General features: G+C 38.5%; 1 protein-coding gene across 1 annotated transcript; it reads right to left on the bottom strand.

Annotated features, from left to right (window-relative positions):
• Positions 1 to 4,537: 4,537 nt before the first annotated feature.
• LOC123517019 (box C/D snoRNA protein 1-like) lies at positions 4,538 to 14,813 on the bottom strand. Its single transcript, XM_045276835.1, is given in 4 exon segments — positions 4,538 to 5,025; positions 6,244 to 6,465; positions 14,496 to 14,538; positions 14,541 to 14,813. Coding segments are annotated over 4 exon segments (903 nt in total). The 5' UTR covers positions 14,728 to 14,813; the 3' UTR covers positions 4,538 to 4,574.
• Positions 14,814 to 15,173: the final 360 nt, after the last annotated feature.

The following is a 15,173-nucleotide window of genomic DNA, read 5'->3' as shown; positions in this document are numbered from 1 at the left end:
TATAGGCATTTGAAAAAAAAGTTATCTTTCTTTTCTTCTATTATGCCATGAATAAAAGTAGCTTTGTAATTTGGAGGATATAAATGCTCTGGTAGTGAAAGGTACAGATGATTTTCTGAATATCTTTGATGATTCTGACTCATGTACTGTCAGTTCTGGAACTGATACAACCTGAAGTTGAGCCACATGACTAATCTGATGCTGAAGAAACAGCTAATGATAATATCCCACATAAATGGCAAAGAATTATAGATGTAAGCAGAGTCTTTTTGCAAGAGATCATGGTATGACTTATTCTAGAGGTCACTTTAAGGTATATGAATTTCATGCATTTTTTTGATGATGAACAAATGGAAACACTTCTTCACACACCATCAAGTCTATGATCACAAATAGAAGGGCAAACTGATGAAAAAAAGAGATTCATTGCCAAATATAGCAGTATAACAATTTTTTTTTCTTTTTTTTTACGTAGGGAAGAGGGCCAGCCAAGGGCAATAAAAGGAAAGTTAGAAAAAGGCCCACTTGAGCGCTGGCTCTCCAAAGAGTTCAAAAAGTGCCAAAACCGTCAGCCAGAATTAGGGGAGCAAATGCCTCGATACCTCCCTCTTAAAAGAAGACAAGTTGTAGGAATTCAGAAATACAGATGCAGGGAGGGAGTTTCAGAGTTTACCAGTGAAAGGGATGAATGATTGAGCATACTGGTTAACTCTTGCATTAGAGAGTTGGACAGAATAGGGATGAGAGGAAGAAGAAAGCCTTGTGCAGCGTGGCCGCAGGAGGAGGGGAGGCATGCAGTTAGCAAGATCAGTAGAACAGTTACCATGAAAATAGCGATAAAATATAGAAAGGGATGCAACATTTCGGCAGTGAGAAAGAGACTGAAGACAGTTAGTCAGAGGAGGGGAGTTGATGAGACGAAGAGGTTTCGATTCCACCCTATCAATCAAAGCTGTGTGACTGGAACCCCCCTAAACATGCGAAGAGTACTCCATACAGGGACAGATAAGGCCCTTATACAGAGTAAGCAGTTGGAGGGGCGAGAAAAACTGTCGGAGACGCCTCAGAACATCTAACTTCATAGAAGCTGTTTTAGCAAGAGATGAGATGTGAAGTTTCCAGTTAAGATTATGAGCAAAGGATAGACCGAGGATATTCATTGTGGAAGAGGGAGACAGTTAAGTGTCATTGAAGAAGAGGGGATAGTTGTCTGGAAGGTTGTGTCGAGTTGATAGATGGAGGAATTGAGTTTTTGAGGCATTGAAAACTACTAGATTTTCTCTGCCCCAATCGGAAATCTTAGAAAGATCTGAAGTCAGGCGTTCCGTGGCGTTCCTGCATGATCTGTTAATTTCCTGAAGGGTTGGACGTCTCTGAAAGAACGTGGAAAGATGTAGGGTGGTATCATCAGCGTAGGAGTGGATAGGGCAAGAAGTTTGGTTAAGAAGGTCATTAATGAATAATAGAGAGTGGGTGACAGGACAGAACCCTGAGGAAAACCACTATTAATAGGTTTAGAAGAACAGTAGCCATCTATCACAGCAGCAATAGAGCGATCGGAAAGGAAACTTGAGATAAAGTTGCAGAGAAGGATAGAAGCCGTAGGAGGGCAGTTTTGAAATCAAAGCTTTATGCCAGACTCTATCAAAATGGGAAATGCATGTTTTCTAAATTGCTACATTTACAGAAAGTCTATTTTTTCCATTCTATCAATCAGATGATTTTTATTCATTCTTTAAGAAAAAAATATTGAAACAAATTTACTCTTCCACTAAGTCTAAGGTACAGTACCTGCCTTTCACCGGGAATAAGAATGACAGCAACCTTGCATATAAGTTGGAGGTCCTTGATATTCTTGTCCAGATTCAAATATAAGTATTGATGAGTCTCTCTACTATAGCAATGTATGCTAAAATGGAAAAGATATACTCCTCTAAAAACTAGCAAGGTTCACCATAGTTACTTTTTGTGCGAGTGTGATGCTGGCAATGTTTTGGATCTATTTATCTGCACTGCAAAGAAAAGAAAATCAGATGAAAAGTGAAAGCACTTATAAACCCTATTAAAATAGTTTAGAAACTAATGCAATCCCTTACTGACTCAAGGGTTCTGCAATTTGACAAATTCTCATTTCAGATTGTTTGCAATTTTTCTTCATTATAAAACAGATACAGTAAGCACTGTGAAATTCCACAAGAAAATGTTATTCAACGCAAAGTTTTGCTTTGTACTGTAACAATACAGCTTATACTATACTATAGTATTCTTTGTGGAATAGCAATGAAAATCCATTAAGTAGTGTTGAAACATGTGTTTGGGAAAGAATGGCAGGTGTGACGAAATTAACAACATATACCACAGAACTGAATCCCTCAATGACAGTGCACCAAGTGTATCAGACAATGAAGTTCATCCTTGGCTATAAACGTGAATCATTCACAAGACTTACTCATGTCACACAGGCTTAGGATAGAGGTAGGGAGGTGGAGCTGCACACCAGCAGATCAACATGTATGCCAATGTGATGGACAACTGGTGCAGACACAACATGTGATGATACATTGTCCACTTTCTGCTCAATACCGTGTAAAGTTCCCCATGTTATCTTTTACAAGCATCACTGACCTCAATGAAAAAATTTATTTGGGTGAACCATGTGATCTTAAGTGCTTAATCTGTATACATAAACCTCAATGTAGGTGAAATATGTAACTTCATTAATACATAGTTTTGTGTAGTTTGAGAAATCACCCCTACAAGATTATTGAAACTGTTATTCATTTTTGGAAAAAATGTAAGGTTATATATTTGTTCTTAGTTTATGTTTAATATTTGTTATGGTTTTGTCAATAAATTAACTAACTAACAAACTGACTGTTTGTGTGTGTGTGTATGTGTGTGTGTGTGTGTGTGTGTGTGTGTGTGTGTGTGTGTGTGTGTGTGTGTGTGTGTGTGTGTGTGCACAATGTTTGTAGTACCTACTACCTATTTACATAATGCACTACACACACCATTTCAACTGTCAGTGGTAAGAGGCATTCAAAATGTGAAAAATAATTCCTCAGATAACTTGGATTGGCCTTCCTCCATATATATATATATATATATATATATATATATATATATATATATATATATATATATATATATATATATATATATATATATATATATATATATATATATATATATATATGACACTTGTCATGACACATTTAAGGTGGAAATTCGTTAATTTGGTCAAAAAAATTGAAAAATTGGAAACTTGGTACTTGGGTTCGTCTCTGGAGAGGGAAGCCATGGTCAAGTCGCCAGGCACATAACGCACTGCTTACCTGGTAATGGCGGGTTTAAAGGGCCGGCCCTTTCAATACCCAAGCGTGCATACGCCCCTTTTTCTTCTAGTCTTTGTTTTGCTTGTATTTATTTTTTTTTTGAGCTGTTTTATTTATTTTTGCGTGATGTACGATAGTTTAGTATCAGGCAGTGAGGGTGAGGAAGACGCTACTCCCTCAGTACCAATTGATACAGCCTTAGGGAGTGCGCGTGCGTGCAGCCTACCTGTTGATCGTATTTTACACGTGTTGGGTTCCCAAATTGTGACAATGCCACGTGTAAGGCCATGATGTAACATGGCCTGAAACTATCTAAACAGCCACTACCAGCCTCCAAGCAGTTGTCAAGGGATTATGTAAGTACATATCTGAGTTTGGTACATATTGGAATGAGTTTTTTTTTTTTTTTTTATACCATGTGGGCTTTTCACGGGAATTTATGGGCTAAAGGATACTTTTAGGGTACCTCCTATCTTAAAGCCCACCTGCTAGGAAACCGTTGCCCGACTGAGGAAGCGAGTTATGTGGGGGTTTTGAAGATGTTCACAGAAAATGCGTTTTTCTCGACTTTCAGTTTTTCAGCATATACTGTTGAATAACTTTTTCAGTAATTGGTCAATTTCAAAATTTTGCAGCAAAATGATCAACAACCTCATCTTAACAAATGCTAGCATGATAATGCATGAACTCACTCAAATAAATTTACAACAGGCTTATAAACTCAAATTTTTGATGAAAAAAAAAGGTAACAATTTGGCGTGTAATGAAATTGTTATAACATAGGTTATGTGTATGCCGATGCTAACATTTATTTGTTGTTATGTATATTATATGTGGTTAAGAGGAAATTGCCACACTGTTATTAGTTTTGATTTTATAATGGTATTTTGAATGATTTTCTTATCGCCGAAAAAATATTTATTGCAAAAAAACTACGCCACATTTGTGTACCAAATTAACACTGAAGACGTACACCATAAACGTACACCTTGTGTATAAATATTATTGAATTCGGTGAAAAAATAGCAATGGGAGAGCCAAAAAACCGATATTGATATCGAGTCATCGAATTACCACCTTAACAATACATATAATCAAGACTTTAGGGGCTGGATTTATTTGATGATTTCAGTTGAATTCCTTCAAGCACTTCTAACTTTCTATATCATACCCTGAAGTTCTCTTAAAGAAAATGCTCAACATTTTCATAATTTACTTTTATTGTTGGTGACTCAAGATTCACTCAGGCTCCACATCACAATCTCCATCAAAGAAGTTCAGAACATTCTTCCCTTGTTCTTCCTTCTCTTCAATTACTGAGAACAGGTCATCATGGCCTTCATCTTCACCATGGTAGTCCAGGTAGGAGCAGAGATGGTCCTTCAACACAACATACAACACTGGATACTCTAAGATCACCTTATTTGCAAAATTAACACGAAGAGTCTTAAGAGGCTCAATCTCATGGAAGACCACTCCGGAGTCAGGAGTGTTTGTCTTCATCAACACACTCACTCGGCTGTAGGAGGCTGAGTGGTAGTAGGCAAGTTTTTCATTGTCTTCAGCACTTAGTTCATTCTTAGTTGGGTTCATGTACTTGGCCAGAAGTGTACAGATGAGGGTGTTTTCATCCACACTGCAGTCAATGAGTACAACATCTGCCTGGTGAAAGACCCACTTGATGTGCCACCTGCAGGGAAACCACACATTTTACTCAAATATCCAGTGACCAGGTTGCTTGTGCTGAGTGAATAAAAAGTTTTACCAGAAAATTACAATTATTTATAAAAGAAAATATAATTGGATATGTATATATGTATAAGGTTTGTATATGGACTGTCTGGCTTCTTGTAGCTTCCAATATGCTCTTGTTTTCTTTACTAATTCTTACACTTCAGTAAGAAAGATCCTCAGAGTGAAAAGAATAAAGTAAAAATGCCATTATGAAAGAAGGCAGTGACAGAATGTTCTATCTATCTGTTTCTGTCTCTTTAATGTTCCACTTCCTCTAGGAGTGTAAGAAAAAAAACTATATTATTGATCAGGAAGCTCAAGTAAATTTTAGCCTCAAGAGAAAATAGCTGTGTCAAAGTTCAGGAGTTGAAACCTTTGATCTTGCATGGCTGTTGGACTTCTGTTACTGGATTATTACAAAATCTCCATCCTCTGATAATGAACTGCTTTGGATTTCATGTCTCTTCTTTCCAACAGAGTTAAACACCGGTAGCATAATTTGTTAAAGGTTTTCACACATGACTTGTCCTTTCCCACTCACAATTGATGGCATCCACAAAACAAAAGCACAAAATATGAAGTGTCCTTCTCTTTTAGTTATTAAATCTTGTATAAATATTGACAGCACAGGGATATGAAGTCTGGAACTGGTCTTACTTTCAGTTATTTATGTATAATACAGACAAAACACAGACACACATATCCTAATTTATGTAATAAAAATGGAAAAACACATGGTTGTATGACAAACCATTTAATTAGACACAGATAAGATAAAAGTCTGAATAATTATTACATTTAAATAAAATCTTATTTGACAGATCCATCAGATACTTTAGAAGTTTAGAGAATAGCAAATTTGAGATGACCATCCTATGAGGAATTCTGAATTTATAATGCCATTCTCACAGCTGGTATATCAAGACACTGCAGCAACTACACATATTCAACTTAGAATTTGAAACGATCAAGCTGCAATGAAACATTCTTTACATAATCAACAACAGTAGACACTGAAAAATTCTTAGCAAAATTTATTAAATTTTCCATGATAGTTCCTTTGATTCATGACTTTTTAGCAATCATTATCACTACAAATAGGAAATTCATTCTGTGGGAAGATAATAGATTAATTTCTGATATTTTCTTCTCCAAGTACCTTCAGTGCACTCACCTTATAACTCCCTCCTTGAAGTGATAGCGAGTGGTGTTCTCTCTGTGATTTGAGAAGAAGCTGGGAATGAACTTGAGTGTAGTGCCACGCTGTGCTGCCTGAATTCTCAGTTGTTGCAGGTGTGGTGGCACTGACAATCGGTCATCAGGGGGTTTCTTTGCACTGCGCAACATACGGTTCCTTAGGTTGTCCTCCAGCCGGTTGTCAATTTCCTCAAGAAGTCTGTGGATTAAACACTGTGATCAATCACTTATCTGTACTAAGAAGAAAAACAAATGAACAATAAAATGAACTCCAAAATAGAATTAAATTATTACAAGAAAGAAAATACTTGCACCATTATAAAATTATGTATAGTGAAAATACTGAACAAACAATCTAACTCGTTTAAGACCACGGTGTTACCTTGAAAAAGCATAAAGTAGCTAGTTTGGTATATAACAAAGTCAACACATGGTTGACTACAATATATACTTGCTATTTGTATATGATCTATTTCAGAAGACTGTTCAAACTGTTGTTTGTATAAATGGTGTTCATAATTTTTCACGCATAACAATGATAATTTGGTCAATCCATTCCCATAGATCAGTGGTTCCCAACCTAGGGGTAAATTACCCCAGTGGGGTAATGACCCCATATTTTTGGGGTAATGGATGTTTGGCATGGGATGAGGCAATCAGTTTACATTTTCATATAATTTCAATGAAGATTTCTATTAATTTTTTCTGCTTTCTATGTATGAACTAAAATTACTTCTTTTCGTATTATAGATTTGCATTATTGTGTTGCATAGTTTCTATTTTGTCTGTTTTTGAAGTATGAAATAAAGTTACTTTTTTTCCTATATTACGAGTATTTGTTCATTGGGGTAATGGATGATTGTGAAATTGTATTTTTGGGTAATCGCTGCGAAAAGGTTGGGAAACACTGCCATAGATGATTGCTTATTTATACCATTTATAACATTTTAAGCCTAAAATATGTAAAACCATGAAAACTAATATGACTTACATTGCTACCAAATGTATACAGAATGGTAGGATTATCAGGTATCTGAATCATAAAAGTCAGTAGATGAGGCAAAACATTTCAGTTAGTGGTGGCGGCGGGGAAGTAAATGAGTGTGGGAGGGAAAAATGGAGTGTGAATGTTGGTGGTCATCATGCAACTACTTTGTTTTCACAAATTATTTTTCCAGAAATGCTGTCACCAGCAGCTCATTTTTTTTTTTGTTAATCCAAACTAACAAAAGTCTTCCATTTGTTCAATTATAGGTAACCTGCTTACAACATGAACTTTCACTTCTTTTGCCTCATTAGCCCATTTTATTATGTCTGTTATTTTTTTATTATGAATGATATGGTTATTTTTGCCATACCATACTGGGATTGCGAGGCATGATGAAGGCCTCTCTGGGTAGATTTATCTCAACTTCAGATAAATTTATTATCCAAGCCATAGGGGCATGGCATACATAACATGTACTATTCTTTTGACTGGTACATATACAGTACTATACAAAAGTATGAGACCATGTGCATATGTGGTTGCATATTTATGGTGAAAAAGAATGGTGTTTAAGAGGGTGAAATATAATTAGACAAAAATTTGCGACCATTCTTTGACATTGTGGAATCCTTCCCACTCAAGGCCAAAACACAAAGTCAACTCTCAGTCCGTCTGCCACTGGCAGTAGTAGAGTGAGGTTTTCTGCACAGTCCTGTTCCATGACAGGCCTCTGGATTTACATGACTTGGGTTGTTAGTAACGTTTTATTTGCCACACTATGTCGAAATCTAAGGATTTAATGAGTGAGACAAGTGCTCATATGATTGGTCTAAAGAAGGCCATACAATTACTGTAGCTAATTAGCAATCTCACTAGTGTTAGGCAAACGAGTGTGAAGAAGTATACATGCAAATTTCATGAAGCAGGAAGTGATCAAATACCACAGAAGAAACCTTGCTCTAGCAAAGCACGTAAGATCTCAAATTGTGCTACAAACATAATGAAATTAACAGTAAAGTCAGCAGCTACAAATACATTATGTTTCTAGCTTGATTTGAGGTCTTAAGAGGTCTGCCAGAGCAAGGTATTCGATCACTTCCTGCTTCACGAAATTTGCATATACATATACTTCTTCACACTCATTTGCCCAACACTGGTAAAATTGCAAATTACGGTAATTGTATGGCCTCCTTTCTTTAGACAAATCATCTGAGCAATTGGCTCTCTCATTAAATCATTAGATTTCGACATAGTGTGGCAAATAAAACATTACTAACCACCAAAGTCATGTAAATCCAAAGGCCTGGAATAGGACTGCTCAGAAAACCTTACTCTACTACTGCCAGAGGCAGAGGCAGAGGCACCATTCTTTTTTCACCGTAAATACATGACCCACGTGGTCACATACTTTTGTCTAGTACTGTATATATATGTATCTATCTATCTATCTATCTATCTATCTATATATATATATATATATATATATATATATATATATATATATATATATATATATATATATATATATATAAATTTTCTAGTAAATTTAAATTTTTGACATTCAATGGTTTAAAGGACTAAAAAGTTAATTTTGCAATGACTTCTAAGATATCTGAATTAATTTTGGGTTAAGATCCCAACAAGTGGTTAATCTGCTGAATTGGGAATTATATCTTATGCACACTATACTTATATGCTTAAATAGCATTCTTACTGTACTATACATTTGTGAAGGTTTTAATTAGTTTAATGTTCACCCAGACCCATGACAGCACTCTGAAATTTGAACAGACTCACAAAGTCTAACTCACACAGCAACATCACCCACCCCAGCACTGCACTCCTCCATTTCTTATCCCTCTAATAACATAACATAAATAATAGGATAACAAAGGGCCACCAGGGCCCATCTAGGTTATCCTGTATCAGTCACACACCAACCTTGTCATCAGTACTTAAAGATACACTTACAAGTACTCCAGGAGAGGTACTTACGGGGATGTAGGCAGTGCTGCAGACTGAGTGATTCCCCGTGTCCTCTCTTCCCGGTTCCCTTTGTGGTCTCATTTATACAATTGAGCAGTTGCAGCCTGCCCTCTAAAGACAACTTCTACTACTTCCTACACTACACTACAACACCTTACACTTTTACACTCTCTTCAAATCAAAATTTAATAATGGCTTCACCACGCCCTGCCTCGGAGTCCCCCTCTGGGGAGGGGACCATAAATGTCCCCAGGTCGGACTGCCCTCTGCTGTCGACCTTGGGTGTCTTGACACTTCATCTAATACTTTCACTATCAATTTCTGCAACATTCGTGGCCTTCGTTCTAATTTTCAATCTGTGGAACACCACCTCTCCTCTACTAAACCTCATCTTCTCTTCCTAACCGAAACACAGTTGTCTGTGACTACTGACAGCAGCCCTTTTCTGTTCCCTCCTACTTGCTCTATCCTCATTTTCAATCCAAAGCTGGATGTTGCGCATACGTGCGTAACGACACCACTTGCTCTCGTGCCCACAATCTTGAATCTTCAGAATTTTCTACCATCTGGCTAAGACTTCAATGTCACTCTCTAACTAAATTCATCTGTGCTGTATACCTCTCACCTAATTCCTCTGACTATGTAAAATTCTTTGACTATTTGACTTCCAAGGTGGAGCACATCTTATCTCACTTTCCTTTTGCTGAGATCTCCATTTTAGGGATTTCAATGTTCACCACCAGCTTTGGCTTTCATCTTCTTTCACTGACCAACCTGGTGAACAAACCTTCAACTTTGCTATCCTTCATGACCTAGAGCAGCTAGTGCAGTTCCCTACCCGTATTCCTGACCGCCTTGGAGACACGCCCAACATTCTTGATCTTTTCCTAACCTCCAACCCTTCTGCTTACTCTGTTAAACTTTCCTCTCCGTTGGGCTCCTCCGACCACAATCTAATTTCCGTTACCTGTTCTATCACTCCAGTGCAGCCTCAGGACCCGCCTAAGCGGAGGTGCTTCTGGCATTTTAACTCTGCTAAGTGGGAGGAACTAAGGCAGTACTATTCTGATTTCCTTGGGATGATTATTGTTTTCATGTCAGAGATCCTTCTCTTTGTGCCGAGCGCATAACAGAGGTGATTATCTCTGGCATGGAGCTATACATTCCTCATACTTTCTCTAACCCTAAAGCTAAAAAGCCTTGGTTTAACTCTGCTTGTTCTCGTGCTGTCAATGATAGAGAGGCGGCTCACAAACGGTTCCGTAGCCATCCAACTGCTGAAACTCATGCCCTATATATTTCTGCCCGTAATCATGCCAAATCTATTCTCCAACTTACTAAAAACTCTTTCATCAATAGAAAATGTCAAAGTCTTTCCAATTCTAACTCCTCTCGAGATTTCTGGCATCTAGCCAATAATATCTCTAACAACTTTACTTCTTCGTCTTTCCCTCCTTTACTTCATCCAGATGGCTCTACAGCTGTCTCTTCTTTTCTAAAGCTGAACTCTTCGCTCAAACCTTTGCTACCAACTCAACTTTGGATGATTCTGGGCATATTCCTCCTACTCCTCCACCCTCTGACTACTTCATCCCTAAAATTAAAATTCTTTATAAAGACGTTTTCCTGGCCCTCTCTGGCCTTGATTCTCGGAAGGCTTACGGTCCGGATGGAGTCCCTCCTGTTGTTCTCAAAACTGTGCTTCCGAACTCGCTCACTGCCTGGTCAAACTCTTTCATCTGTGTCTCTCTACTTCTATTTATCCTTCTTGCTGGAAGTTTGCTCACATTCAACCTGTCCCTAAAAAGGTGACCACTCCAATCCTTCTAACTACCGCCCTATAGCTTTGATTTCCTGCCTTTCTAAAGCCTTTGAGTCTATCCTTAATAGGAAGATAATGAGGCATCTATCAGCTCACAACCTTCTCTCTGATTGCCAGTATGGTTTCCGTAAAGGCAGATCTACTGGTGATCTTCTTACTTTCCTAACTGAATCTTGGTCATCCTCTTTAGGGACTTCGGTGAAACCTTTGCTGTCGGCCTTGACATATCGAAAGCCTTCGATAGAGTCTGGCACAAATCTTTAATTTCTAAACTACCCTCCTACGGATTCTATCCTTCTCTCTGTACCTTCATCTCCAGTTTCCTTTCCGATCGTTCTATTGCTGCTGTAGTAGACGGTCACTGTTCTTCCCTAAAACTATCAACAGTGGTGTTCCACAGGGTTCTGTCCTATCACCCACTCTCTTTCTATTATTCATCAATGATCTCCTAAATCTGACTCAATGCCCTATCCACTCCTATGCTGATGATACCACCTTGCATTATTCAACAGCGTTCAACAGACGCCCAACCCAACAACAATTAAATGACTCAAGGCGAGATGCTATAGGACGCCTAACTTCTGATCTTTCACTTGTTTCTGATTGGGGCAGAGAAAACCTGGTTTTGTTCAATGCCTCAAAACTCAATTTCTACAACTATCTACTCGACATAACCTTCCAGACAACTATCCTCTCTTCTTCAATAACACTCAACTTCCCTCTCCTCTACATTAAACACACTCGGTCTATCCTTCACTAAAAATCTAAACTGGAAATTTCACATCTCTACTCTTGCTAAATCAGCTTCCAAGAAGTTAGGTGTCCTGTGGCGTCTTCGTCCATTTTTCTCTCCTCCCAGCTGCTTGCTCTGTACAGGGCCTTATCCGCCCGTGTATGGAGTATGGCTCTCATGTCTGGGGGATCCACACACAGCTTTACTAAACAAGGTGGAATCTAAAGCTTTTCGTCTTATCAACTCTTCTCCTCTAACTGACTGTCTTGATTCTTTAAGTCACCGCCGCAATGTTGCATCTTTATCTGTCTTCTACCGCTGTTTTCATGCTGTCTGCTCTTCTGAACTTGCTAACTGCATGCCTTCCCCTCCTGCGGCCTCGCTGCACAAGACTCTCTACTTCTTCTCATCCCTATTCTGTCCATCTTCCTAATGCAAGAGTTAACCAGTATCTTCACTCCTTCATTCCCTACACTGGTAAACTCTGGAACTCTCTACCTGTGTCTGTATTTCCACCTGCCTATGACTTAAACTCTTTCAAAAGAGGAGTGTCAAGACACCTCTTACGTTAACTGGACCCTCCTTTTAGATTTTTTTGTTTTTTCTCTTTCTCCTACTTTCCTCTTAACAGGGCCTGGCAACCAGCGGGATTTTTTTTTTTTTCCAACACTTTGTTTTCCCTTGGCCAGTGCCCTTGTAATGTAAAAAAAAAAAAAAAAAAAAAAAATACTAATTCTAAATATTTGGCCCATTAACAGGGCTAAGTCCTGCAGCAAATTCCTCTACAATGTGATCCCCATACATGGCGATCATGTCTTGTTTAACTATAGTAAATTTCTCATAAAAACTATCATGCAGTGCTATACATAATTATAAATCTAATAAATTTAAGTGCTTATCTAATCTGTTTTTAAACATTGTCAAACTAGTGCTATTTACAACCGTCTCTGGCAATGCATTCCAGAAGTCTACCACCCTATGAGAAAAAAAATATTTTCTTATATCTAACCTGCAGCCTTGCTTTCTAATATTCCTGCCATGATTTCTAGTCCTACTTCTCTCCTCTAAGGTAAAGAAAGATCTCACATCTATGTAGTTTGTATCTAAGAACATTTTAAATAACTCTATCATATCTCCTCTTATACATCTCCTCTCAAATGAAAACTTGTTTAATTCCTTTAATCTATCTCTATACTCCAGGCACTTTAGTGCTGGTATCATCCTAGTTGTTCTTCTCTGAACTGCTTCTAACATGTTGATATCCTGCCTATAATGGGGTGACCAGGCCTGTATGCAATACTCTAAATGGGGCCTAACATAGGAATTATATAAGCTACGCACCACTCCCTTACTTTTATAACTAACATTTCTATTTATAAAACCCAGGATCCTATTTGCCCTATTTCTTGCTTCTAAACATTGCATTGAAAATTTCATAGTCCTGTCTATCACTACTCCTAAATCCTTTCCCTCCTCTACTGCCTCTAGCCAACATCCCTCCATCTCATAGCTAAAGTTTGTGTTGTCTTTACCTAAATGCATAACCTGACACTTTTTAGAATTAAACTCCATCTGCCACCTGTCTGCCCATGCTATCAGCCTGTCCAGGTCTTGTTGTATTCTGTAATTGTCCTTTTCACCCTGTACTGCACATGCTATCTTAGTATCATCTGCAAACTTTGATACTTTGCTACTAATTCCTATATCTAAATCGTTAATGTACACCAAGAAAAGAAGAGGTCCTAGCACTGATCCTTGGGGTTAATAATATAATATACTAATATACAGGTAACTCTTGATTTACGCGTGTTTGTTAATACGTGACCGAAAAAATATTATAATCAATAAAAAAATTTACGCAATTGGTTTGCTCATAAATGATTTGGACCACATCCCGCATCCCCCCTATTAGCTATCTATTGTTTTTTATGAGAATTACAAGTTTGTTTTACGCGAATTTTGAAATACGCGATGCCTCTTGGAACGCATCTATCGTGTAAATCAAGAGTTACCTGTATGTGTTAATACATATAAGTACTATTCAAGTAGCCTGTAACAATCTATTATGGATTTGTAGCAGATCACGAAGCTGTCGGGATGAGGGAGAGGAAGGTTAGATTAGGTTCTGTTGCATTACATTACACTTAGGTTATGTTTGCTTTAGGATTAGGTTTGGTGAGTTTAAATTAGATTTTATCAGTACTTTTTGGTATTTCTTTCCAAAATAGCCAGACTTGACCACTTAGTTTTGTTTTATTTCAAAATTTAGTCTATTTTGGCTTTCACAACAGGTCCCCGAGTTTGTTGGTGTTGGGGAGGAGGCTGTGGCAAAAGGGAATGTCTTATTCTGCAGTTTTACCCAGCACTAGTTACCCAGTTACTATTGTGCTGTTATAGGTTCACTAAATTGGAAAACAAGCATTACTTCAACAACTGAAGCTCACAAGAGTATGTTCGTGCATCTGTTGCTCATTATTGTAGGACTTCCAAAAATATGTCAGTGACCCTGATATCTTGGATGAGGCGATTTGGTTAGTTGTGATTGACAATTGTTAAACCAAACTGATGGTACAAATCGGTATTCTAAAAACATGCAAGTTGCTTCACCATGTGGGCCAAGTTGGTAAGTGAATAATCCAAGATACACACGATCATGTGCTGTGCAACTAACAAGCCATGCAATATAATGCCACCAGTTACCTGTAGTCACTGAGCAGGGTGAGGTTGTTCATGTCCTCTTGGACACCAGCTTGGTTCTGTCCCGCAGCCCAGAGCACCCGCTGGCCGCCTTGTGCTCCCTCACGCACCCCAAGGAGCACGTCCTGCGCCCACACCCCGGACATGTGTACTTGGCCTCCTCCCCGCACTCCTCACACACTCGAGGCTTGTTGGCCACCGCCTTCTGCTCTACTGGTTGGGCTGCTGACGCCATGGTACCAGTAGTGGTGGTGTGGTGATGGTGTGTAGTGTTGTTGTTGTTGGTGTTCGGGCCGCGAATGATCTTGATCTTGATCTTGATACTACAGGCGACTCGGGATCACTCCTGAGCCGGACCTTTGATCTTGATTCTACAGGTGTCCCAGGATTTCTCCTGAGGCAGGCCTTAGTATCGGCAGCTCCTGTAGGGGATAAAAAGAAAAAAAAGGCGACAAGAACCTAAACCAGACACCATCCTTAATACTACTAATCCCTGCATCTGGCACTCCACATCCTCTCCAGGAACTCCTTGACAGCTTCTATCATCTTTTCACTCGTGTCTCCACACAGTCCCAGCAGCAACAGCATCCATTCCCTTCCAGTCTTCTCCACCCTGGCATCCCCCAGTTCCTCAGCACCACTTGCATCATCTCATTTCTGTCTCTGGCATACTTCACACAC

Source organism: Portunus trituberculatus, chromosome 41, assembly GCF_017591435.1.
Source record: "Portunus trituberculatus isolate SZX2019 chromosome 41, ASM1759143v1, whole genome shotgun sequence".
NCBI lineage: Eukaryota > Metazoa > Arthropoda > Malacostraca > Decapoda > Portunidae > Portunus > Portunus trituberculatus.
The sequence above is the reverse complement of the archived record's forward strand: the minus strand, read 5'-3'. Positions and strand labels throughout refer to the sequence as shown.